General features: G+C 41.2%; 3 protein-coding genes and 1 long non-coding RNA gene across 7 annotated transcripts; 2 read left to right on the forward strand and 2 right to left on the reverse strand.

The window, feature by feature from the left end:
- Positions 1–204: 204 nt before the first annotated feature.
- On the reverse strand, positions 205–5,588 carry LOC147196422 (uncharacterized). Its single transcript, XM_086127738.1, has one exon. It carries the CDS (start codon positions 5,569–5,571, stop codon positions 4,933–4,935), a length of 639 nt encoding a protein of 212 aa, XP_085983864.1. The 5' UTR covers positions 5,572–5,588; the 3' UTR covers positions 205–4,932.
- A 1,119-nt stretch (positions 5,589–6,707) lies between these two features.
- On the forward strand, positions 6,708–11,561 carry LOC147196423 (kelch domain-containing protein 1). 3 transcript variants are annotated; one of them, XM_086127734.1, is made up of 14 exons: positions 6,708–6,838; positions 7,100–7,220; positions 7,709–7,779; positions 8,381–8,498; positions 8,823–8,935; positions 9,025–9,112; positions 9,223–9,381; positions 9,471–9,529; positions 9,605–9,714; positions 9,866–9,938; positions 10,028–10,112; positions 10,829–10,881; positions 10,969–11,145; positions 11,219–11,561. In XM_086127734.1, exons 2-14 carry the CDS (start codon positions 7,113–7,115, stop codon positions 11,367–11,369), a joined length of 1,365 nt encoding a protein of 454 aa, XP_085983860.1. In that variant the 5' UTR covers positions 6,708–6,838; positions 7,100–7,112; the 3' UTR covers positions 11,370–11,561. The 3 variants fall into 3 exon arrangements, with proteins under 3 accessions (XP_085983860.1, XP_085983862.1, XP_085983861.1); XM_086127736.1 differs by lacking the exon at positions 10,969–11,145; XM_086127735.1 differs by having other exon boundaries at positions 10,969–11,369.
- Positions 11,562–11,658: 97 nt separating this feature from the next.
- LOC147196424 (uncharacterized) lies at positions 11,659–14,382 on the reverse strand. Its single transcript, XM_086127737.1, has 3 exons — positions 13,760–14,382; positions 13,269–13,336; positions 11,659–12,607 (listed from the first exon to the last, which is right to left on the reverse strand). Exons 1-3 carry the CDS (start codon positions 14,234–14,236, stop codon positions 12,508–12,510), a joined length of 645 nt encoding a protein of 214 aa, XP_085983863.1. The 5' UTR covers positions 14,237–14,382; the 3' UTR covers positions 11,659–12,507.
- A 5,080-nt stretch (positions 14,383–19,462) lies between these two features.
- Positions 19,463–24,740, forward strand: LOC147196425 (uncharacterized). Of its 2 annotated transcripts, XR_015102704.1 has the most exons (5): positions 19,463–19,735; positions 19,848–19,930; positions 20,852–20,953; positions 21,179–21,348; positions 22,614–24,740. It is a non-coding gene; the product is annotated as an uncharacterized LOC147196425 (long non-coding RNA). The 2 variants fall into 2 exon arrangements; XR_015102703.1 differs by having other exon boundaries at positions 19,463–19,930.

The raw sequence follows: 24,740 nt of genomic DNA on the forward strand, positions 1-24,740 counted from the left end.
GCAATCGCACTCATTTCCAGTTAAAAATGCACGGTTATCTAACTTGGGTTTTTCAATGCATTTCAAGCTCAAGAGCATCTTTAAGACCCCTATGCCGTTAATCAAATGCAAAGTGATGATTAAAATATATCCACATGTCGCATTAAAAGCTGGCTGTAAATCCAAACAATTCGGAATTCGCAGAAAAAAAGAAGAAGCTTGGAATCTTATGTAACATTTTTAATCATTAAGTCAGTTTAATCCTAACGACGTTTCCTTTTAGTCTTGTACATTGCGGCGCTGAGCTTAAATAGTCAAGAGTATTTGACTTTCAACATGACACGACATTCAGCGAAAGTAAGCAGAAAACGAAACAACATTCAGTCTTTGCACTGTGCCGTAGAAAGCTTGTTTTCAAAAGTGATAAAGGTTGATTCCATTAGGAAAGCGTGGCAGTAAGGCTCCAAATAGTTCAAATGTACATTAACAAATGTACAACCGCCGCGAGGGTCAGTCGAGAGCAAAACATTCAATCATATGCAGCAAATTGTGATTTAAAAAAAAATCTAATGAAAAGGAAATCAGTACTTAATATACCATAACTTAAAGGTGTACCAATCACATAACGATACAAAATATCAAGAAAGTACATTAAAATGCAAATTCATGAATACATTTGGACCTTTGTATGCCCAAATTTTGTGTCAGGAGTAGGGCTGAACAATTGAATCTAAACAGTCTTTCCCAATAATTCATGGTTCATTTGCCTTTATGTTAGCTTAAGTCCAACCTTTAAGACCACAATGCTTATGTAAAATAAATCGATAATGTAATACAATATTCATTTATGGCTTGTGTTTGTGGGGGAAAAAATACATGGGAAGAGGAGGTTGAAAGATTTAAATTAATCACAATGAGATTAGTTTTCAAAATTGTTCAGCCCTGGTGTATATTTCTTTTCTCAACTCTAGATTTTTAAATTTCGCATGTGTATATAGATTTGTTTTTAAAATTAAACCTATCGCCCACAAATGATTTTATTACACTTACTTTTTGAGTCACATTTTTTGTTGAAAAAGTGAAAAAATTATGCAAAAACAGCTCATGTGAAAATCTCAGTTAAAGTCAACAATTATGCATTATTTCAAAAAACGGAATAATCTTTTCTGCATTGTTGTTCTCTCAATATGACAGCATCTTGCCAACCAGAGGTCCAAATAAAAAATAAGAACCCCAAATCATATACAGTACTGTATTTGCTCACGGGGAAAAAAATAAAATTCTGAAATATTAAAAGAGTACAGTACATTCATTCTCGAGCTCTTTGGGAAACGTACTCCTAAAACTTGAGGAAGCAAACAGTGTTGTTGTCTAGTGTCCTATTTGGATGTTTCACCCCTTCGAAATGTGTCAACTTTGTCAGCAGTTATCATTGCCAATGCACTGACATTGCATAAGGCATATGAGAAGCGATAGAGGCCAGATGTAGAACGTGATTTCTATAGGCTATACACACAGGACCGTAACGACACACACATTAAGGCCTAATCCTGCGTTAGCTCTTCACTAATAATAAGCGCTTATTGTTTGGTAGCACAGAGCCGGCAAGCAGACGCTCCCTTGGCAAAGTGGAATGCTAATCGAGACTTAGTCAATCATAAGTTTGTTATGGCTTTCATTAATGTGACAGACGAGAACTGGTCGTCTCCGCCCTCCTCGAACGTGTTCTCGTATCACAGTCCTTCGAGCCCTTTGAAGAGTTGATAAGGTAAAAACGAAATTTCCGTTCTCCTTTCCAACTCTGTTACGTGAATATTAAGTTTTTGCCACCATGTAGGCCCTTTAAAACTCACCAGTCTGTTCGGCGTGAAAGCGAATCGAGAAAAAGCATTCAGGTCTACTTGTGTTCACATTCGAGGACTTCGCGGTCCATTTAAGGTGTGATGGTAATAAAAAGTGAAATGAACCACTTTGTGTTTGCACTGCGCTGAGGATTGGATTTAAATCAAGATTGAAACCAGTTTGGTTTGCTTTAAAGTGGTTTTAGTCTGTTTCACTTGGGTGCAAATAATGCCAACAAATAGTTCAGGACTCCAGGGGACTAGACGGATTTCTCTTTGCAGTCATATTAAAAGTTCTTTTGAAAGAGAAACCGGTCCTCATTGTTGCCCAGTTCACATCTGATGCCAATACAAACTGAAGTGAACCATGACCGCTTTCTGTTCACGTTGCCCACACGTTGTACAAACTATGCTGATGACTTGAAGCGGATTGATTTGGTTTGTTTCAAAGTGGTCTGGATCATTTTGCGAAAGATGTTGACTTAGGTTCTGATGAGGCGTAAGTCAATATAAAGTCCAGTAAACCCAGACCAAATTGGATTACACAAACCTCTCTCAGAATTTCAAGCAAATCAAATGAAGACCAGTTTGGTTGACTTGAAAGTGATCTAAGCCCTTTTGGACTGTCCAGCTAAACACAATAGAAAAAGCTAACAACTTTAAGACTAGAAAGAGTTCACATAGCAAGTAGTTTTGAAAGAGAAACCAGTAATCTTTCATACTCATTCCAGGTCTGATTGGATCCACAGCAGCACAAAGCGAAATAAACAGAGCAAGTTGTGTTTACCTTGCCCATACAACTCCACTGTGAGGACTTGAAGCAAACAAAACTGAGAGCAGTTTACACTAAAAATTCTTTTGAAAGAGGAACTAGTTCTACTTCTGATCCAACTTGGTCTACAAAGCAAACGAAACCTGGACTGCTGTTTGTTCACTTTTAACTGCATTGTGGAGTTGGAGCAGGACCGGATTGAGACATTTGCCGATATCAAATCGGTTTGCTTCAATCTGGTTTGAGTGTTCACATATGCACAGAAGATGCCGACTGATCATTCAGAGTTAATTCATATGCTAAATTGAACCATGTGTGAAAACACCCCGCTAAACATCTGACATGCATCGAATGTGCCATTCCTTAGCAGTGAACGACGCTACTTAAGTATTGATGCTCTAACACCGTCCAGTTTCCCGCTTGTGCACTTGCCCAGCCCGCATATAGAATTCTCCTGAAAGCTGAGCTGAGAGCCTGCTCTGCATTGACCTTCGAATGCCAGGAATAGACGTCCCCGGTGCATCCGCTCTGTTTCGTGTGCACACTCGCCGGCCACAACTTTAGGTACACCTGCAACGTTAATGGCGAGATCAAAATGGAGTGAGTATTCATTTCATAATACAGGGCGTCCACAAAGTGTATTCAGCTTCTGAAATGATTACATTTTATGTATAGATATATGAGTGTCAATTCAGCTCTTGCATTGGATCTCATGAGATGGCGTACCTAATGTTCTGTCTTTTAAGTGTCGATACATATGAGTGAAGCACACAAATCACAAATGTGAAACTGCACTAACACTCCCAGCCGAGTTGAAGCGAAAAATTTCCGCTTGATATTTTAAATGAAACAAATTAGGATTTTTAAATGGCTGACACAAGTACGATGGTGACATTCCGGTAGCGTTTGCAGTCATCTAAATTGCGCATGTGTCGCCTTTGACATCCAAAGCGTGTTTGTTTTCAATTGAAGCGTCCGTTGCCTGCCGCCCGGTCTGATACATTCCGTGTAGCTGTGTGGAGAGAAACGCAGAGCAAACAGTGGTTGTCATGGAGACTGGAGGCCACAGGTGGAGTCATCACCTGCTCGTGTCGCATCTTCTCCTCCTCCTCCAAAGTGATGAATCACAGAGACGCCAAGGCACATCTTTTGTCTCTGTGTTGCTAGGTCCTATTGTAAAGATGTCTCGAGTTTGCGTTTTTCCAATACAGTGAACCCCTGTTATATTACAGTCAGGGCCGTGCGAAGGGGTGGGGGTTAGGAGGGTTGGAGGGGGGGTCATTGATTAGGCCCTGGGTCATCAAGTGTCCAAGAGAAGAAGAATCAGAGAAGGTCTACTAAGCGCAAAGAATATATATATGCCTGTGAGTAATATTGTCTGCTACTTTGTTGTGTGGTCATGCTGCACCTTGTGTGTTTATACCGCACAAATTATGCTAGTTTAGTATTTTAGCATTAAGCTAGTAACGTTATTACACCAGTGGACCCCTGCATAGTTAAGGTTTGGATTCACCTGTTTGTTGATATTTTTCCAAAATATTGGGGAGTGCAAGCTCCATTTTGCATGGGAGACAGGTTGGCGGATTATCAATGTCTTAAATTAAAAATTTCAATGCATTTCAAGGGGCATTAAGTATAAACTGATTTTCGTGATTCATGTTCCGGCCTGAATCCTGTCTCCCGCGAATTGCGTGGGGTCCCTGGTTTTTAGTGTTCAATAAAATGCTGAATTCGTTTTGATGTTGTATGTGATGTAGCGCCATGTGTGACAAAGTTGGACTGTTTGAAGGGCTACGGTATAATTACCGGAATATCTATGCTAAATTCTATTCGCCTGTATGTGACACAAGTGTGCATGTTCGATCGAAAACATCGTACTGCTCATATTTAATTCTTATTTATACTATGTTGTAATACTTTCAGAAGTGTGTTTTAATGAGTTAAAATATGTTATAGTGTGTGGGAGGGGAGAAATAATTTTAATCTGAAAATTAATTTTATATGGTTGCTCTTCATTGTGTTTTTTCACCTATCTCGGGTGGATCTGGAACATAAATAAAACACATGGACTATAAACAGATAACCAGGGGTTCAGCCATTGTGAATCCCATCATACGTGACTCATCCATGCAGCACCAAGCAATCTCTTCCCATTCTGGCGTCAGTGTTGAAAAAGAAAGCAGCAAGGTTTCCATGACAACGAGGAAGAGCATCACTTGGATTGATTGACTCCTGAGCTCCTTTGTGCAGGCACTCCAAACACCCGAAGGACCAGCCTTAGGATACAAGAGCAAACAAGCATACACGCAGATGGTGGAAGACGGTTCATGTTCTTCTGCCTTACTTGAGCTTCACAGGCCAAGGGAGGCACGTTCGGAGTCCCAGCATGGAGGAGAACACGATGGTGGGCCGGTGCTTCTTGAACTTGAGTCCCTTCTTCAGACGCTGGCTGCCCTCGGCCACGTAGATTTCGCTTTGCTGGGCGGCGCCTGACATCCGGGCCAGCCGCTCCCCATGCAGAACCACCTCCTGCTCGGAGCGTACAAACACCTCCCGGAGCTCCTCCAATCGCCGCTCCATCTCCCGTACGACCCGCTGGCGCTCCTCCACCTCCAGGAGGCGCCGGCGAGCCGCTTCGAACTCCATGCTGGAGCTCGGCGTCACCAGTTTGGAGGACGGAGCCGTGGCTGAGGCGGACGTCGGCTCGGAAGCGGCGAGCATGGCGCCCGTCACCCTCCGGAAGTCGCCCATGGAGATGGAGCGACGGGTGGCTGGCGAGGCCAGAGCCAGGAGGGCGGACGCCGAAGCTGGCATGGCCGACAGAGGGGAGTGAGATGCGGAGGAGGAGGATGGAGGGGAGTGTGGACGGAGCTGTAGGATGTCCTCGGCGTGGTCTTCATCCTGGGGGGTCCTTTGTCGTCCTTTCATGGCCGCCTGCGGTTCGCCTCCGATTACGATGTGTCCCTGGTGCGGCTCCATTCATCAGTGATGACGGATGTGAGTCTGTCTCATCTCACGGTGGGGAGGGCTCGGAGCCTCCTTGCAGCCGATTGGCTGGGGGGGCTCACTTAGACTACTGGCTCCTGATTGGCTGGCCGGCCTCTGTGCTGCTGCTTTCCTCTGAGCAGGCAGTTTTTCAGTAAGAGCATTTCATTTGAATTTCATTTATATATTAATGACCTGTGTATGTCTTATATACAGCATATATTTAAAAATATTTATTTTATTTGACTGTTTCCTGTTTTTATTTTATGCCTCTAACAGAGCAGCTGTAAACTGATTTCATTGCACCGAACAGTTAATTTTACTGCAATGAGAGAAAAAGTATCAAAATTGTAATCTCGACAGCTACCATGTTAAGAACAGATCATCAAAGTTAATCTGCCTATTGGTGACATTAAAGTGACATTTATAATATATGCAGTATTTATCAACGGCTAACTTCGCGTTGCCACTTACACAAATATATTTTAAATCGCACAACAGCAACAATATATTCCAAGTATGTCAAACAACATTCTAAAATAACCACGTCACACACTGACAACCAGATAGAGTAATTGAGGTCTATAGCAATGTTTAAAAGCGGCTTTTACCAAATTATTAGAGATGAAGTAACCGCTGTTAGTATATATGGTGCAATAATACCTTTTACAGAAGGAAGATTTGTTTGGTTGCGCAAGACAACCACTTGCACCAAACTAATCCTACATGTGGAATCATCACTGGCAAATGTCCGGCACAAAAACAAACGGTTTGCCTCCAGATGCATGCCAAACTGTATGTATGTGCTCACAAAAAACATATGTACTGTGCAATAGACATGATTCACTCTTATATTTTTGTTTTTTGCCTTACTTTAAAAGAAAATGTGTGATTAAAGATGCATGGTTTATTATCTCTCTCTGTTACGGATTACGTCGATCTCTACTATTTGTTTTAAGTGGACATGTGCCCACATGGAAGGAATTCAACTCCTAATCCAGTATTTAACTATATAAATCAGGATTTATTGTGTTGTATTGTATTTTATTCTATGAACCACTGTCCAGTATTTCGTGCATGTGCGCCATTTGCGACATTTTATTTAGAAAATAAGAGCTCGGATATCTTATTTTGAATAAGAATTGCACCGGACGTTACGTAATTTTGAGGTTGTGATTCAGATGGTGTGTCAGGGACGACAGAAGACGATGTCATGTTACGTCTTCGAGACATTCCTGCTTCAATAACATGAGAATAAACGGTAAAATGATCTATTAGCTTCGTTTTAAGTATTTTATTGTTAAAACCTGCTCAGGGTAACTGTTGTTCTTTCGTCGTAAACGTCTATTTTACGATGTTAGCCATTTGGCTTGTTGTGGTCTGTACACAGACGAACTTTCGCGGTAAAACAAGATGGACGTGTATTTGTTTGTTTTGCCGTAACTCCTCAACTCCAGCATCGGCGTTTTCCCCCCCGTTTGGAAAATATTTTGTTTGACTCATGGTTGCTGATTATATTTAGCCACCTGGCTGTCATGGAATCGTCGTTGTTCGAGAGCCGCCTGGAACTCGTGGCCCGAGAACGCAGCGGACATACAGCGGTGGTGGAGGGCGACCAGTTGTATGTGTGGGGCGGCTACATGGTAACTCGAGGCGCAGGTTACAATACGCACTTTCCTCAGGGGAATTATTCTTTTCTTTTTTTCTTTTGTCAACAGTTCGCTGCACATACGCTATCTAATAATTCCAAAATTACTATTGAATTAACAAATATTTATTAAACCAAGTGTAATAGGAATTTGACATCTTGTCTTCCCTGGACGAGACACAAGCATTAACAAATACAGAGAGCAAAGAGAAACATTTTGAGTTCAGATAAGCAGCGTGAACGACTACGTGTGCCTTAAAGGTGTGGAGTATGCTGTAATTCTTGATACTTGGGCTGTTTTGACACTAGCATGTCAGACATGTTATTAAAATACCGGCAAACTTTGAAATAGTCAATATAATGTCTGCTTTAAAAAAATGCATGAAAACACATTCACGCTCATCACAAAGTTTTGTTCATTTTCTGTCATTTGATATGAACTTGTGCTCGCTTGATGTCACTAAGTCATGCTGTTCTCCACAGTCTGTTGATGACGATGAAGTGTTCCTCCCCAGTGATGAATTCTGGGTGTATGACCTGGTACAAGGCGCATGGTAAGAATGTTACATCTGTATCGTGGAACTCTCAAATCAAACACAGTCCTTCGACCTCCAAGTTGTAGTTTCAAAATATTGTTCTAGAGTCAAACGATAATATAACGCCTTCATTAAAGCAGCTCTCAATGTTTTCAGGGTCATTTAACCTTCCTGATTGTCATGCAGCCAGAGGGGTTTTCAATCTTTTTACGTCAAGTACTACCCCAAGAAAATACTGGGATCTCAAAGTATCATCGTGCCCGACATTAAACTACAGTAGCATAGTAGGCCCAAGTGTTTATCAGAAACTTTAATTTTCTATCTAATACCATCATAGGCAACTTTATTATGGACAGCTTGAACATTCTTATTTTTTTAATCAATTAAAACTTTGCTTAGGGACTACAGTATATAACTCAAATACTCTTATTATAATTTTTACATTTAATAAATTTATATCGTGATATCTACCATTACCAGAAAGGGATTTAATTAAGACTGGGATAATGACTGTTAGGCCAGATTGCCCAGCCCTATGACCTGACACGTTTTGTTACTGCTGTGAAAAATGAATTGAGTGAATCACTCAGCCACATCATATTTGTTTCTCTTCTCAAAGGCAGGTGTTCCACATGACAGGCGAAGTCCCGCCCTCCATGTCAGGGAGCTGCAGCTGTTCCCTAAATGGTCACATGTACATATTTGGAGGTTGTGATGACAACGGTCAGACCAATCAGGTGAAATTTATGATCCAAAGTCGATGTCACAATACTTTGCAATGGGTATCAAAAGTCTCTACACCTCGGTGCAACTGCCAGGTTTTCGTGCTTGTACTCACATACCTTATTTCTGTGATTATTCTTATTATTATTATACCGCAACCTCATTATTTTGACACCTCATAAGAAAGTCATTGAAAAGCTGTATATCCATCCTTGCTGCTGTAAGTTGCGAATTTCTCCATTGTGAGACAAATAAAGGTTTTCTTATCTTATCTTATCCTATCTTAAAATAAGCCAGAAAGACGAAGGTAATAAATTTATCGTGTGACTTGTCAACAGATCTATCGCGTGAAGCTGACAGGTGATCATTACGCATGGACCAAAGTCGTGCATTGCGTCGGTTCCGCACCGTCGCCTCGAGACAAACTGTCCTGCTGGGTTCACAAAGGAAGGTAGGCACAGTGAAGCAAGATGACTTCTTCAGACTCAGTATTTTAATGTCTGCATCCATCCTGCATTGATTTTAAAAAATGTGCTTTAGGATCATCTACTTTGGAGGATATGGTCACAAATTGGTGGAAGAGGTGGACAGAAGAAACAGGAGCTTCATTGTAGATGATATATCGGAGGTAATTTCAAGAGTAGATTCAATGAACGTGTGTGTATGTGTGTGTCTGCGTGTGTGTTTTTCCAGAGCTAAGAATTCCTCAGATGTTGTTGGTCTTGTGTCTTGTTTAAGGGCGTCATGTGGGGATGGAACAACGAGGTTCACATATTTGACCCCACGCAATCCAGTTGGGGTCAACCTCAAACACGCGGCCGCGCTCCGGCCCCCCGAGCGGCTCAGGCCTGCGCCATGCTCGGAAATCGAGGCTACATTTGTGGCGGGAGAGTTAAGGTGTGAGACGTTTTTTCCAGCAGTAGTCTTACCTTGGAGATAAAACACGATTGTGTTCCGGCATCTTCATTTTTTTGTCATGAATGCAGGAAACCCGAAAAAATGACATTCACTGCTTGGACCTTGACTCTTGGACGTGGTCAGAAATGTGAGTGACTGTGACATGTCGCTCTTTAACGGGGATTCCTCTAAAGTCACCGTGCTGAAAATGATTTTTGTCTAGAGTCCCTGTGTCCAGCGTTCCAGTGGGCAGGTCATGGCATTCGCTCACAGCGGCGTCGGACAGCAGCTTGTTTTTATTTGGAGGTCTAAGTGTGGACTGCAAACCTATGAGTAAGCACGTTTACAGTAACAACTGATCAACATTTTTCGAGGAAAAAAAGGGTATACATTTTCGGGGGGAAACACCAATGGAGAGTTCATCCCAAGGCAAGATTTTCCACAATTTTGTGATTCCTTTTCATTTTTGTCGCTGCATTACCAGGTGACGGTTGGCTCTTCGATGTGGAGACAAAGACATGGGGGGAAGTGGAGCATCCCTTTAAGAACAAACCAAGGTAACAGTTTTGGCGCACTACGAGTTGCTTTAAGCATGATTCACAAATGTTACGCTTGGAAAAAAAAAAATCATCTTCTGTGTTTTAAGGTTATGGCACACGGCTTGTCCAGGCAAGGACTCTGATGTCATCGTGTTTGGAGGCAGCTGTGATTACATCCTCCTTGTTGACACTGTGAGTACCAACAATACGAAAATATTTGTGGCAGGTGTCAGTCAGTCAGTAATGGACTCTTACTTATGTTCACTTTATTTTTGCCATTTCGTAGGAAGAATATACAATATATTTCAACAGTCCTGGTTAAAAGCAAATTTTCATTTAAAAAACGTTGTCCTGGTGATTTTTTTTTCAAGCACTTTAAAAAATGGTTTAAGTGAAGTGGAACTTTCTGTGGGATTCCAATTCAATTGGATATGGTTGGGTCATATCGAGAGGCCGTTCTACTTGCCGTTTTACATACATATGAATGAGTACTCTGAATGTGGCGCTTCCTTCAAAGAGACGTTTGTCTCTCAGAGAAAAGATGATGTGATACTCATCTCGATATGTTCTAAAGTGGAACGATTCGATTTGGTTGTATTCAATGCACTCACATTTTGAAAGCTATCTGATTAAACAGTCCAGTAGTTCCACCCAGTTTTTTTTCATTTCAACACTTGTCCATTTGTTGTTTTTGTGCAAAATTCACCAAGCACTAACCTCGGGGATGAAATAAAAATGAAATGACACCGCTGCTCTGGACGTCATTACGGAATAAAAATTCAGATCAAGCTGCTATGGATTTTCTGTGACAGAGGTCCTCCTTTGAGGTTCTTCCGACTTGTGCCTTCATGAGCAACATGTTGATTCGTAAAAGAAAATAAAAGCAAAGCCATTGTCGCTGTGTACAGGGCCACTGCAATGATGCACTTGTCTTCCAGATGGCGCCATACCCACTCTTCAGGTAAACTATATTATGTATTACATTGACAAAAAAAGTTTCAACTGTAGCCATTGCTTGGTTGATTTTTTTTCTCCCCCACACATTCAGCTATCAACACAATGATTTCTCAAAGGCTGCTTCAGTAAAACGGCAGTGGTCTTTTGCCCCCCATCGTGTGGCATCCGTTGGTAGTTCAAAACCCTTTTCAAGGGGCGCGTCCATTGCTTGCGGAGCTTTGGCTATTGGCGGCAGGGCGCAGTCGCTAACCCCCCACAAATGGCGAAGGTTCACTGTATATTATCTTTTGCTCCGTCCCTTACATGGACATGAAAAATGACCCTTTTTATGCTGCCCACAGAATTTGCGAGGACTACATAGCAAAGAACGCACGCGAGTATGACGCGCTCCGAAAGCAGCTTCCACTTCTTCCTCCCAAACTGTGCGCATCAGTGAGGAGGAGAATGTCTTTCTACAGGCCTTCAAAGAAACAACACACGCAAGTTTTCTGAATGCCAACAACAATACAGTTTATTATTATGATTGCTTTTTTTTTAAATTGAAATTGAATTGAATGGGAGAGCAAATTTGTCTTGTGTACAAATACATGTCAGGAATTATATTTTTTATTATTGCACAAATGTGAAATGATCTCGTGCTGGCTGCCTGCTGTCATGATGATGATTAAATGGCACGTGAAAATACGGTCGAGTCACACTTTACATTTTTGGAAGAAGCTCACTACCTGCGTTCTGGTGGAAACTCACCAGTTGTTAATTAGGGCTGAGGCAAATGAGGTGCTCAATGCAAAGAAAGAACAATTAAAGGGGGGAAAAAAGATGTGGAGATAGAGGAATAACATGGGGGGCAAAAGGCTATTATGAGGGGGAAAAATAGTCACTACAGTAAGAAAGTTGTAATAATATAAGAAAAAAGTGAACTGAATATAAAAAAAGGATGTATACTCAAATACAAAAATAGTTTTGCAACATTACATGAATAAACCTATATTATGACTTACTGGTAAGACTTCTTGAAAATGGTTTTAACTTGAAGTATGGCGTAACAAAATATTCATTCATTTATTGACCAAACTGCTTGTCCTCACACGTTATTTTATCCTTGTAATAACTTTTTCCATGTAATAGATTCTCAAAAATCTGTTGTTTTTTTTCACCACTAGGTGCCAGCACAGCCCAATGGTTCAAACCTAAACAGAGAAGCGATGGCTCCAATTAGGAGGCATTTTTTGGCACACATTCCTTTCTTCAAGGGGTGGAGAAGTGCTGCCTTAACTGTGGTCAGGAAGGAAACCTGAAATAAACATGGCGAGCAGTACACGCCTCCCTTTTAGCCGCTTGGCCTCAATAATGATAAAAAAAAAAAATCTCGTGCTTCAATTGCCGTACATGCTGCAAGACTTCATTTCCTTCGCAGCAAATCCAAAATGTGCCTCAACTGCTACTCCGCAAATATTATTTTGTTTATTATCAACAGAATGGTTATACGTTAGCCTCCCGATTCCAAAAGCAAACAACAGTAAGGCGAGCGGTACAATAGAAGTTGGCTAAGTGTGTGTCTGCCTCTGCAAAAAACCCCAAAACAAAACACGACAAACAATGAACTTAGCGTTAAGTAGAGGTGAGGGGGTCAACTAAATTCCCTCTCAATGGTGTCCATCAGTTCTTCCTCAGAGCCGTCATACAGGATGACTGGTGTGGCGAGGGGGGGCATGCTGTGGCCAAAAGTGCTGAGAACAGAGGAGAAACAAAAGTCAAAACATTTGTAATTCTAACACGTGACTGCAAAAAAGAAAAAGCATTTCACATCATGTGCCACATTATCTGTCTCGGATTGGTTGTTTTTTCACGGGCATGGTGGTTTCGTGTACTGTATTTTAGAGGCCCAACATTGGACCACTGATGGCTGATTTGTTTTTCTTTTCCACAGATCATATTCATTGTGTACTGTCAAATTGTAATGACTGTTTAAACAAAGGACTTTTTTTTAATTACAAGAGATGGACTTAATTATAAGGTACAGATATTTTTATAATAAAATGCTATTGATAACGATGCTGAAAAATAATCAAAAAGCTTAACCTATCATGAACGTTTCTAGTGTTTCTCATGAGTGGATCATTTCAACATTTTACTGCGCATGTCCAGACTTGCTTCAGAACAAGCGTAGCAAAACAAAATTCTGTGACCAAAGTGAAGCGGAGTTATCCATGGTGAGCAAAGAAGAAGAGAAACGACCTAAGGTTTGAACCTTTTTTACAGTGACATCCTCTGACCATCAACGACGCGAACAAGAGCCAGGCGCTCTTGCCAGTTGCGGTAGCACTGCTGTCAGTGTCAGCCGAGGAGGATGCAGTCGAGTGACATGAGTGACGTGAGTATTAAACTTACGCCTGTGTTTGGGATAAGGCGCCATCTTCTTCTGTTGGTCTTCTTGCCAAGAAGGCCTGAGTAGAACACTGACCAGGAAGCAAAGACAGAATTGTGTTACGTGGTTTCAGTTTTTTTAGATTCTAAGTGCCACGATCTTCGAGCTGCGTCGGATCATCATTGCATTTTCTCTTTTTGCATTCTATAAATGCCCAACTTTTCCTCAAGTGTTAGGCTTGAAAAAAAAGTTTGTGTACTTAAGTCGTTTTGGAATGTGACATGCAGCGGCACTTCCTGAAAAGTCTCTAAAGGCTTCACCTTCCCTCAGTTGACAAATATGAATGACATCCCTTGATCTTAACCCCAAGCGGTGCCTAATAAGCATTTAAATCAGGCCTGGTGAAGGAGGGGAACATCTAAAATAGGCTGCATAGGGGGCTCTCGAGGACCAAACTTGAGCACTTCGACCATACAGGTCTACTTGATAAAAGGAAGCCGTCCTTAGTCCTTACCTGAGGCGGAGGTGCGAAGGCGTGATGGCTCCTGTTCTTGTTGCCTGCTCCCGGGGAGCCATGTGGCCCCTGTGCCCCACCGAGGCCGGAGGTGGTGGAGGAGGTGGAGGACGCCCCCTGCTGCTGCTGCTCATCTTCCTCCCCGCTCCTGAAGTGACACAGTCCGTACGTCCTGCACCTCATGAATGCCTTCTTGGACGCCGCCTGGTTCTTCTTCCCCTTAAGGCGAACTGCCGCTCCCGCCTCGTCGAAGCCGCCCAGCTCGGCGTCCGCGTCGTCGTCGTCGTCCCCGGAGAGCCCCGAGTCGTGGCCGGCGCTGTGGCAGTCCACCGGAGCTCGGCGGCGGGAGTGGACCCTCAAAGCGTCGAAGGCGTCTCGTTTCGACGAAGTGACCGAAGAAGAGACGTTTTTAGCCGGCTTCGCCTCGCTGAAGCCCACAGGTGCAACTTTCGTCACGCGGCTCGTTCCGCTACCCATCCCGAGGTTAAGCGTCTACTTCAGTCATCTTCAAGTCGCCGCGAGTGCCGCGGTTAAAGTGAAATGTGAACATAAAAGTAACAAGTCAGCCTCAGTTTGGACTTTAATGTCACTGACCCAAACGGAGCTCCACATAAGGATGTGAAACGGCGTCTTGGTTATGTAACACGACTTGGACGCAGCAGCACATGGGGGAGAGGGAAAAAAAAACACTCCGCCTTCTCATAAAAGGACAAACATTCATCGTTGAGTTTTCCAGCTTTTTTTTCCTGTCATCTTTTTTTGGTAGCAAGAAAAAACTACCGTTATTTTCGAGATAAAAATAATACTACGAAGATGAAGCCATAAAAGTCGTAATATTACAAGACTGGAATTGAATCTTGCTTATCTTTTCAAAAGTCGTAATTCCCTTATGATAAAGTCTGACTTTTCAAAAAGACAAAGGAGAGTAGAAAGAAAACAGTGCCATATTTTCCGCCAAAAATCTGGCAATCTCGTGAAAGTTAATACTGTGACTTTTTCTTGGAAAAATACCCTTTCTTTTAATCCAGAAAAGAAAAATCATATTTAGAATATAATATGACAGCTTTTATCTCGAAAAATTTTGGATTAGAAAAAAGTCTGACTTTTAATCTTTTGACTTTTTATTTGCCAAAAAATTGTGGCAGAGATTGAAATCTGCGCTAATTTCCTTAATTTGGAAAAAGTCATTTTTCAACCAAGAAGTTGTAACGTGTGTGAATAAAGTGGAAATCTTCAAGAAAAAAAGTCACAATATTGTAAATGTAAAGTCATTTTTTGATAGAAAGGTGTAATATGAGCATAGTCATTTTTAAAGCAAAATAATGTATTTTTTTACTATATAAAAATTGTAATTTACAAGAATACAGACAATCTTGGGGAGAATGTCAAGTGACAGTTGTTCAAGAGTAACGATGCATAGCATTAAAAAAAAGTTTTAATCACAGAAGAATAAATACTTTTTTGAGACTCGGAATAATAATAGTCCTAAAGTCCTAACAAAAATAATGCAAAAATTGGTCTGGTTTTGTTGGAAAAAAATATCCGGAGATGGCCCGTTCCGGACCTCTGCTCTATCCTGTAGCAAGCAAGGCCATTGCATCATCCTGCACCGCTCCAACAGTCGGTGTGATTTACAAAGCATCAGATCATCTGCAAAGAGAAGCCCCTCGCCAGCCTGTGCTCAGCTAATAAGACTTTAGTGAGGTCAACTGTGAGGCGTTTGGAGCCCCATCCACTCGCTTTGTTTTTTTTTTTTTTTAATTTAGAGAAAGAAGCAACATTCCTTACTGACAGTAGATTCATCATGAAGCTTTTTTTGGGGGGCTGTGTGTGTTCGGTCCACTTGCACATACAAAGGACACAGCGGGGGCATAAGGTGGGCCAAATAAAGCCCCCCACCCCCGCATCCCCCCCAAAACCCTATAAGTCAAAGATGTTTGCTATGTTTCATTAGTGGGCCCCTGTGTTTTGTCGCACATATGCGCGCGTTATGGACCGTGACCAAGTCAAAGACACCTGCGCAACCTTTTCAAATGTTCCCAAATTGTGGACAGGGAAGCAATTTGAGGAAAGAAATTGTGGCCCAAAATGTCACTTGTGGGAATGGTCTCGCACACTTGTTTGGCTTTTAGGACTAACTTGTTGTTGGATTCACAATCAAATACGCTTCAGTGAATAGTTGTATTCGTTATTATTGTGGTTGCAGGCTGGTTCCAATAGTTTGCACTCTCGCATAGCTAAAATTGTTGAAAGAAATTTATCGTACCTAAAAATAGGGACTATACGTCTCTTCTTGCCTGTACTGTTCCTTGAAAAATGCTCCGATACTGCGCACGATACCGCATCACCAACCCGACAACTTTGTTGGTCGGCTGCAAATTACGCTTAGCCAAATGGAGAGAGGCCGCAGCGCCCTTGAGATGTGATGGTGGGCCGAGTTGTGACTCTTTTGGTGAAAACAGAATTAACTATTTCCTCCCTCTCTGGACAAGCATTATCTTCCATAATCCGAGCCAAATCTTTGTTATGTCACTTTCATTTTGACAGTGAGTGCCTGCTGCTTCCTATGTGGTCGAGGTTGTGTTGTTTCTACACTCCTCCATGTTTGATTGTGGCTCATTATAAAGAGATGAGGCGCACATCTGGACAAAAAGTCAACAGCTTCCAGACGAGTGGGGTGGAGCCTCTGGAACAAGATGAACACCATAACCCAGCACGCTGCATAACTGTGGGGGGTTTTTTTTTTTTTTGGTCAGCCTCACTCTGCTTCCTGCACAGAAGACTTGTATGCTCAAGAGTCGTTGCATTCCCAAGTAATATTCAGCACTCGGATGGATTTCTATGCGACTTGTTTTTACACCACAAATGACAAGCAGTTTGGTTTTTACCACAAATTGTAGTTTGGTGTGATGAGGAAAGGCGACATTTGAAACCCCAAAATACTATTGTTGTGAGAAATTCGGTTAGCGGCGGTACTCCATCAGGACTCCAGTAAATGTGTTTATACAATCCCATTCATTTATAGTCTGCTCTTGAGAGCTTTTGTAAACAGGTCAGATAGAGGCTAACATGTGGCTAGCTGAGTCAGGCTGTTGTTTGGATTTGTTTTATTTGTATGGAATGAGAAGCTTACTCTATCTGTCTGACTTTTCCAACTTTTTGATTAGACCTTAAGCTTTGTGGTCAAATTTATTTCAGGTTGACGCCCAACAAGCTCGTGCCAACTTCATCTGGCTAACTTCATACGGCTGTGGGCCGCGGCACACTGACTAGTGTGGCAGAACGCCACAAGATTTCATGAGTCTTGAACTGCCAATGTGGAGTCAACACTTTTGACTGGCCGATGTTGTTTGAACGTATTGATGAAGTTGATCGAATCTGTTGGTAAAGTCAGTACCCCGTGGCATTATGGGAAAAAGGCTATGTTTTAGCATTCAGCCCAATACATTCAAACAACTTTACCAAATGCGTTCGACCGACTTAACACACAGCAAACCTTATTTAGCTAACTTTTACTGGCTAATCGAACAAGGTTAACAATCAGCCGAGAGTTTTCCACAAAACTTTGTCTCGTTAATGAAACCTGGCAAAATGTCATTGGCCAAATTTATCTGGCTAACCTAATAAAGCTAACAAAAGTTAATGTTATCTGGAACTCTCCCCAGGCTCAAGTTATCATGTTAACTTTATCTGACGATTCAAATTAGGCTAATTTAACAAGGCTGGAGTTATCCTGCTAAATTTATCTGACTAGGCTATTCAGGCTAACTAAACCAAGTCAAACTAATTTAATTAACCTTTATCACACGAAAGTTAATTTGCCATCTTTATCGCATTGATATCATCCAGTTAATACTCGGTTATTGGACTAATCTAATTGGGCTTTAACTAATTTGTTTGATGAACTTCATCAAGCTAAAGATATCTTGTCAGATTTACTCAGTTAATTTGACTTGCTCTCTATTATTTGTAAAATGAATTCCTGTATACTGTATAAGTAAAAGTTGTCATTTGCTGCCATTTTAGGGTATCTGTAGGCAATCACTTTTTTTTACGTGGGGGGTGTCAATTGCAGCTATTTATGGGTCTCTATTTGTTTCTTAATGAAGAATTGGAATTAAATAAATCAGATTATTTTCAGTTGCATAATGTACTGTTAAACTAAAGCAGGATTTAAGTATACTACTGTACTCGTGTGAACAAAATACTCCATTGCACACAATTTGGACCCACAAAGACTGACGTAATGGAGAGACCTGCCCGGAAAACAGATGTTAAGTGGGACACAGTTGCCATGGCAACAGGCAATGAATCCATGGGGAAAAATAAGTCAGTGCCAGCTTTATTTATCTTCCAGGCCATCCTTATTAATCGCCTCCATTACGACATATAAATGCAAACTTCTGACGTGAAAATTACGTCACGCACATGAACCGGTGACCCCCTGCAAACTTTATTTATTTTTTTGTTGGGGGGGGTGCTAATCCATTGCGTTCTACCATGTGTTGTCATCGAAAACCAGGAGGTGGCGCCATCGCTCAGTGTAATTAAATTTAATTTGGGGTTAACGCGGATAATCTGCTCTTTGTTCTATTACGAGTCCGTTTCATGTAAACAGCCATAGTCATTACATTTAAAAAAAAAAAGGGCTATATGAGGCATACATTTCATCATCAACATCAGAAAATAATTATTCGGGGTTGTAATGACTATTTTTCCTCATTATAGTGACCTATAGTTGTGTTTATTTACACAAACTGCATAGACTACCAGTGTTTTTTTTTTTTTGTACGTTTTTATGACAACATTATACACAGGGTCGGCCCGCACTCTCACCAGCATGGCTCAAAGTCATCCTCTTTGTCAAAAAGGCCCAGCAATCAACACTAGTGATGGGATTTTCTGCTCTTTTCGGTGATCCGCTTCATTTGGATCGGCTCAGTGAAAAGAGCCGGCTCTTTTTGGCTCTCAAACGGCTCTTTTAACTTTAGCTTTTCTTTTAAATATTTATGACAAATTTAGCATACATTTTGATAAATGACTTGGTGAACAAAATATTGCACTCTACTGACTGCAAATAGCAACAATTATCAAGCAAAGAAATGGCTTTTTTATTGAACATTAAAAAGGCTCCAAACAATAACCAAGCAACAAAATTAGACTTCAACGAACAACAATCAAACATGCTGCATCATAACAAAAATAGTGAGTATTAACTGCAACAGCAGCAGTGAACAAAACAAACATACGCTCCTCCTTGCTTTATTTTAAATTTGCAGTCAACAAAACTAAATACTTCAACTTGGAATACTTCAATTTGTCGAGTCTTTGAGAACGCCCTCTCTGACGGGACAGATGTTGTGACAATGCACAATCTACTCTCCATTACTTTGATCAAACAGGGGTAGACGGAAGCTCGGTATTTCCACCAGCTCATTGGATCAGCTGCCCTTGACATCTGTGGTTCTTCAAGATATGCCCTAGTTTAGTGTTTTGTGTTTTTGCACGCTTGGCTAATACTGTAAATTAGATTCAGATTGCTTGCCAAACGCCTTTGTGGTTTCCTGGACAGTAGGGGGCGATATGAACTAAAGACATCCAATTCACCAAGAAGAAGAATAAGTACAAGCACAAGAACGGTACCACAGCCGTTCAATGAACAAGTTTTTCCGCTGTCCACAAGCCCTGTTCTCAGTGAGTAATTTTAACATTTTAACATTCAGCGTTTGACTTGAATACTATTCTGTATGTTTTCCACACCAAAACTGCTATCAGCAGTGGAAGTGTGATGGCTTCACATCAGAGGTGGCAGATTTGTTTCAAAACTATTCCCACAAATGCACCCGTGACTTTGTTCATTTGTTTTTCGAAAGGAGGTTGCGCATTGTACTTTAGGTGTGGGGAGAGAGCCGCGAGTGGATCGCTCAAACAGATGCATTGCGAGTGCGTGCACGTTTGGAAATGGACGGGTTGAAAGTTAAAGTCTGCCACTTTACGAATAATGACTCAAATTAAAAAGAAAAAAGGAAACAACTTTTTTATGGATTACAGTGTGTGACTTTCCACTTTTGTTTTTCTGCCTGACCAGATTAGTCAGATTACTGGGCCAAAGGCGCAGCCGCCAGACTCGGAGGACATGCGGAAGGGACGCCAACCTGCATTTGGACACGCGTGAGTACTGAGTTGTGTGGTGTGCTTGAAGAGCTGATGTCTGATGTCACGTTGCACCACAAGGTGGAGGTGAGTGTGCCCGCCAGTCTTCTGCTTCGTGTACTGCACAACAGTGTCAACTCCACATAGACAACCCGAACATCATCAAGCACTTCTGGAATATGTTTTTAAACCTTGAAGTGGACCAAGTTAATTTAAAAATGTGTCTATGTATGCATATACAGTATATATAATATATACATACATATGACTAACTTGGCCCACTTCAATGTCATTTAAAAACTTGACCAGAAGAGTGTGATCATGTTGTTGTGGAGTACATGGCAGTTAGTTTTTGTCTCAGTGAGAGAAGTCGGATGTGCTCATGTCCCCCTTGGTGTGTCATGAGATGTCAGTGGCATCACGCATGAGCTGGTCAAGCACATGCTCCCATCTCAGGCCTGTCGTCAGTGTTTGTGTGCGTGCAACTTGAACTGGCCCACACAAAGATTGACTGATCTAAGGCTTTTACATTGTCATGTTCGCTTTTCTGTCCAATAAATTGTTCAACTTGAATTCGAGTCTCCACATGACACGAAAGCCCGCCAATCAGAGAACGCCTAATTTGCATAACCACTCCCCCTTACCACCAATCACAGCATGTTATCGTCATGCTCCACCCACTTTCACAGCTATCAGCGAATCATCAGCCATCATTCCAGCCAGGCCACCCACTTTCCTGGATTTTTTTCTGCCTGAAAAAGAAAATCCAGGAGAAAAACATTTTTGGAAAGAAATTTTTGAAAAAAAATTCAGGAAAAAGTTTAGAAAAAAAAAATGAAAATAATTTTGTTTTGTTTTTTAAGTTAGATTGTGGTGATATGTTTAAAAATGAAGTTGAGTTGAAGTGTTCTTTGTAATCAAGCTTTATTTCTTTTGCAGAGTAGACAATCACAAAAGCAGAGGAAAAAGTTGCAAGTTGGATGGCAGTCTGCTTGTTGCTGGGCAGCGAAGTGGTCAGCTCTTGAGAAGAACATGGGACAGGTGTGTTGACCTGAGAGGAAAGGCATTCGTGAGTTACACGCAAGTCAATTTCTTGTACATACAAAGATGTGTTGGGCATGAAACTTACCAGGGAGATAGACTCTGTGTTGGGTCTTTCGACAGCAGGAAGCCGATCATGTTTATTGCTGCCTGGGGGAGAAAAAATAGTCAAAAAAGTAGTCATGATGGTGCATTGAACGAGTGTAAATGTCTCCTACTTTTCAGGCTGGCCCAAAGTTTGACTTCAGCACCTTGCAAATAACAGGAAGAAGAACAAAAAGTGTTGCCTGCAGGTCTGTGCTCGTAGGTGGACTCTGGCGGTGAGCAGGTTACTCCCTCTTGTGGCACGGAGGACCCAAAAACAATCTTCCTTCAACTCTGAATAATGAAATGAGGTTTGTTGAAATGAGGATTCTTACCAGCTTAGTTCGCCTGATCACCACACGAGGTCTTTTACCATTCGGCCATTCTGCTGCGAAAAGTTCAAAATTTTTATATGTAGTCAAAGGCAGCCGACCACACGAGGTTTTTTTCAAGTTGAAAAAAACGACCATGTATTGTAAGGCGTTTTTAGACGAAAATAACAACCATGTATAGGTAGGCGTTTTTAGCCGAAAAAAACGACCACGTGTAGTAAGGCGTTTTTACCCCAAAAAACGACCATGTATTGTAAGGCGTTTTTAGACGAAAAAAAACGACCATGTTTAGTAAGGCGTTTTAGCCGAAAAAAACGACCATGTATTGTAAGGCGTTTTTAGACGAAAAAAAACGACCATGTATAGTAAGGCATTTTTAGCCGAAAAAACGACCATGTTTAGTAAGGCGTTTTTCGCGGAAAAAACGACCATGTATAGAAAGGCGTTTTTAGCCGAAAAAAACGACCATGTATAGCATAGCCGAAAAAAACGACCATGTATAGTAAGGCGTTTTTAGCCGAAAAAAACGACCATGTATAGCATAGCCGAAAAAAACGACCATGTATAGTAAGGCGTTTTTCACCGAAAAAAACGACCATGTATAGTCAGGCGTTTTTAGCCGAAAAAAACGACCATGTGTCGTAAGGCGTTTTTAGCCGAAAAAAACGACCATGTATAGTAAGGCGTTTTTAGCCGAAAAACCCCCACCATGTATAGTAAGGCTTTTTTCGCCGAAAAAAACGACCATGTATAGTAAGGTGTTTTTAGCCGAAAAAAACGACCATGTTTAGTCCGGCGTTTTTCGCCGAAAAAAACGACCATGTATAGTCAGCCGTTTTTAGCCGAAAAAAACAACCATGTGTAGTAAGGCGTTTTTCGCCGAAAAAAACGACCATGTATAGTAAGTCGTTTTTAGCCGAAAAAAAACCCGACCATGTATAGTAAGGCGTTTTTAGCCGAAAAAAACAACCATGTGTAGTAAGGCGTTTTTAGCCGAAAAAAACCACCATGTTTAGTAAGGCGTTTTTCGCCGAAAAAAAACGACCATGTATTGTAAGGCGTTTTTAGCCGAAAAAAACGACCATGTATTCTAAGGCGTTTTTAGACGGAAAAAAAACGACCATGTGTACTAAGGCGTTTTTAGCCGAAAAAAACATGTTTACTGCTGCCTGGGGGAAAAAAAAAAGTCAAAAAAGTAGTCATGATGGTGCATTGAACGAGTGTAAATGTCTCCTACTTTTCAGGCTGGCCCAAAGTTTGACTTCAGGACCTTGTGAATAACAGGAAGAAGAGCAAAAATTGTTGCCTGCAGGTCTGTGAGATACTCCCTCTTGTGGCACGGAGGACCCAAGAACAATCTTCCTTCAACTCTGAATAATGAAATGAGGCTTGTTGAAATGAGACTTCTGACCAGCTCGGTTCGCCTGATCACCACGCGAGGTCTTTTACCATTCGGCCATTCTGCTGCGAAAATTTCGAAATTTTTATATGTAGTCAAAGACAGCCGACCACACGAGGTTTTGAAGGTTAAAAGAAAGAACATAATTGGTGAGACGGTTGGCGTCTCTCGTGGGCGATGTGACGGCACTCCAACCTCACCCATAACCCATCGACCACGCCAGTATTTCCTACTGCCTGCCTTCAGAATGCTATCCTGAGATCAGAGGATAGTTTGCAAAGCCAAGTTTGTTTTCGATTGAAGACGAGTTGCCCAAAGAGATCGTGTCGTTTTGTCATTTAGCTTTCTTGGCCAGGGGTGTCAAACTCATTTCACATTGTGGACCACATAGGGCCTCGGTAGATGTCAAGTGGGCCGGACCATGAATGAGTATACCATACTCTGATATAAATAACCAAAATAATATGTCTTTCCTTTGTTTTTGTCGAAAGATGCACAAGAACACTAGGAAAATGTTGAAACTTAATGAACATATTTTTTACAAAACATTTCATGAAGCACCTAAGATTTCCTGAGACAAATGTGCAATGTACTTTTATCATTCACATATATGCATTGCAACTGATCCCACTGACTGTACAAAGGCACAAAACGACGATGTATACTAAGGCGTTTTTAGCTGAAAAAAACGACCATGTATAGGAAGGCGTTTTTAGACGAAAAAAACGACCATGTATAGGAAGGCGTTTTAACCCCAAATAACGACCATGGATATAGTAAGGTGTTTTAACCCGAAAATAACGACCATGTAAAGTAAGGCGTTTTTAGCCGAAAAAAACGACCATGTATAGTATGGCGTTTTTACACCAAAAAACGACCATGTATAGTAAGGCGTGTTTAGACGAAAAAACGACCATGTATAGTAAGGCGTTTTTAGCCCAAAAAAACGACCATGTATAGTAAGGCGTTTTTAGCCGAAAAAACGACCATGTATAGTACGGCGTTTTTAGACGAAAAAAACGACCATGTATAGTAAGGCGTTTTTAGACGAAAAAAACGACCATGTATAGTAAGCCGTTTTTAGCCGAAAACACGACCATGTATAGTAAGCCGTTTTTAGCCGAAAACACGACCATGTATAGTAAGGCGTTTTTAGCCGAAAAGAACGACCATGTATAGTAAGGCGTTTTTAACTGAAAAAAAAACGACCATGTATAGTAAGGCGTTTTAAGCCTAAAAAAACGACCATGTATAGTAAGGCGTTTTTAGCCGAAAAAAAACGACAATGTATAGTAAGGCGTTTTTAGCCGAAAAAACTACCATGTATAGTAAGGCGTTTTTAGCCGAAAAAAAACGACTATGTATAGTCAGGCGTTTTTAGCCGAAAAAACGACCATGTATAGTCAGGCGTTTTTAGACGAAAAAAACGACCATGTATAGTAAGGCGTTTTAAACCGAAAAAAAAAGACCATGTAGAGGAAGGCGTTTTTAGACGAAAAAAACGACCATGTATATAGTAAGGCGTTTTTAGACGAAAAAAAACGACCATGTATAGTAAGGCATTTTTTGCCGAAAAAACGACCATGTATATTATGGCGTTTATGGTCGTTTATTTCGGCTAAAAACGCCTTACTATATACATGGTCTTGAAAAATATAGTAATGCACTTTTAAGAGTAAACGAGATTAATGAAGAAAGGAATTTTTAAACCATTTACACGAGCATATAAAATCTAAATGAAATCCCTGCCTACACTTGACAAACTCAGGAGAGTGCTATAATATGTGTTCCGAATAAAGTATTCACATGTCCTTGAAAGCGTCTGCTGTGTTGGTTCTGTCTCAGTGACAGACTGAAGCTGCTGTTGTCTTCTTCTCTGATCAAAACAATGTTGTCTTTTCCTCTGATCAAAACAGTGTGTCCCCCTAGCAGATCTTCCACAAATTGCACCTTATTAAAAATATTCATTCCA

The sequence above is a fragment of the Hippocampus guttulatus genome, chromosome 13 (assembly GCF_054856545.1).
Source record: "Hippocampus guttulatus isolate MCC_2025c chromosome 13, RoL_Hgut_1.0, whole genome shotgun sequence".
NCBI lineage: Eukaryota > Metazoa > Chordata > Actinopteri > Syngnathiformes > Syngnathidae > Hippocampus > Hippocampus guttulatus.

Coding starts and splice junctions, on each gene's coding strand:
- LOC147196423 (XM_086127734.1), top strand. CDS start 7,113: ATGGAATCGTCGTTGTTCGAGAGCCGCCTGGAACTCGTGGCCCGAGAA. Junction 7,780..8,380: donor GACCTGGTACAAGGCGCATG/GTAAGAATGTTA, acceptor CTCTTCTCAAAG/GCAGGTGTTCCACATGACAG. Junction 9,939..10,027: donor CCCTTTAAGAACAAACCAAG/GTAACAGTTTTG, acceptor CTGTGTTTTAAG/GTTATGGCACACGGCTTGTC.
- LOC147196424 (XM_086127737.1), bottom strand. CDS start 14,236: ATGGGTAGCGGAACGAGCCGCGTGACGAAAGTTGCACCTGTGGGCTTC. Junction 13,337..13,759: donor CCTTCGCACCTCCGCCTCAG/GTAAGGACTAAG, acceptor CTTCCTGGTCAG/TGTTCTACTCAGGCCTTCTT. Junction 12,608..13,268: donor GCCTTATCCCAAACACAGGC/GTAAGTTTAATA, acceptor CTCTGTTCTCAG/CACTTTTGGCCACAGCATGC.
- LOC147196422 (XM_086127738.1), bottom strand. CDS start 5,571: ATGGAGCCGCACCAGGGACACATCGTAATCGGAGGCGAACCGCAGGCG.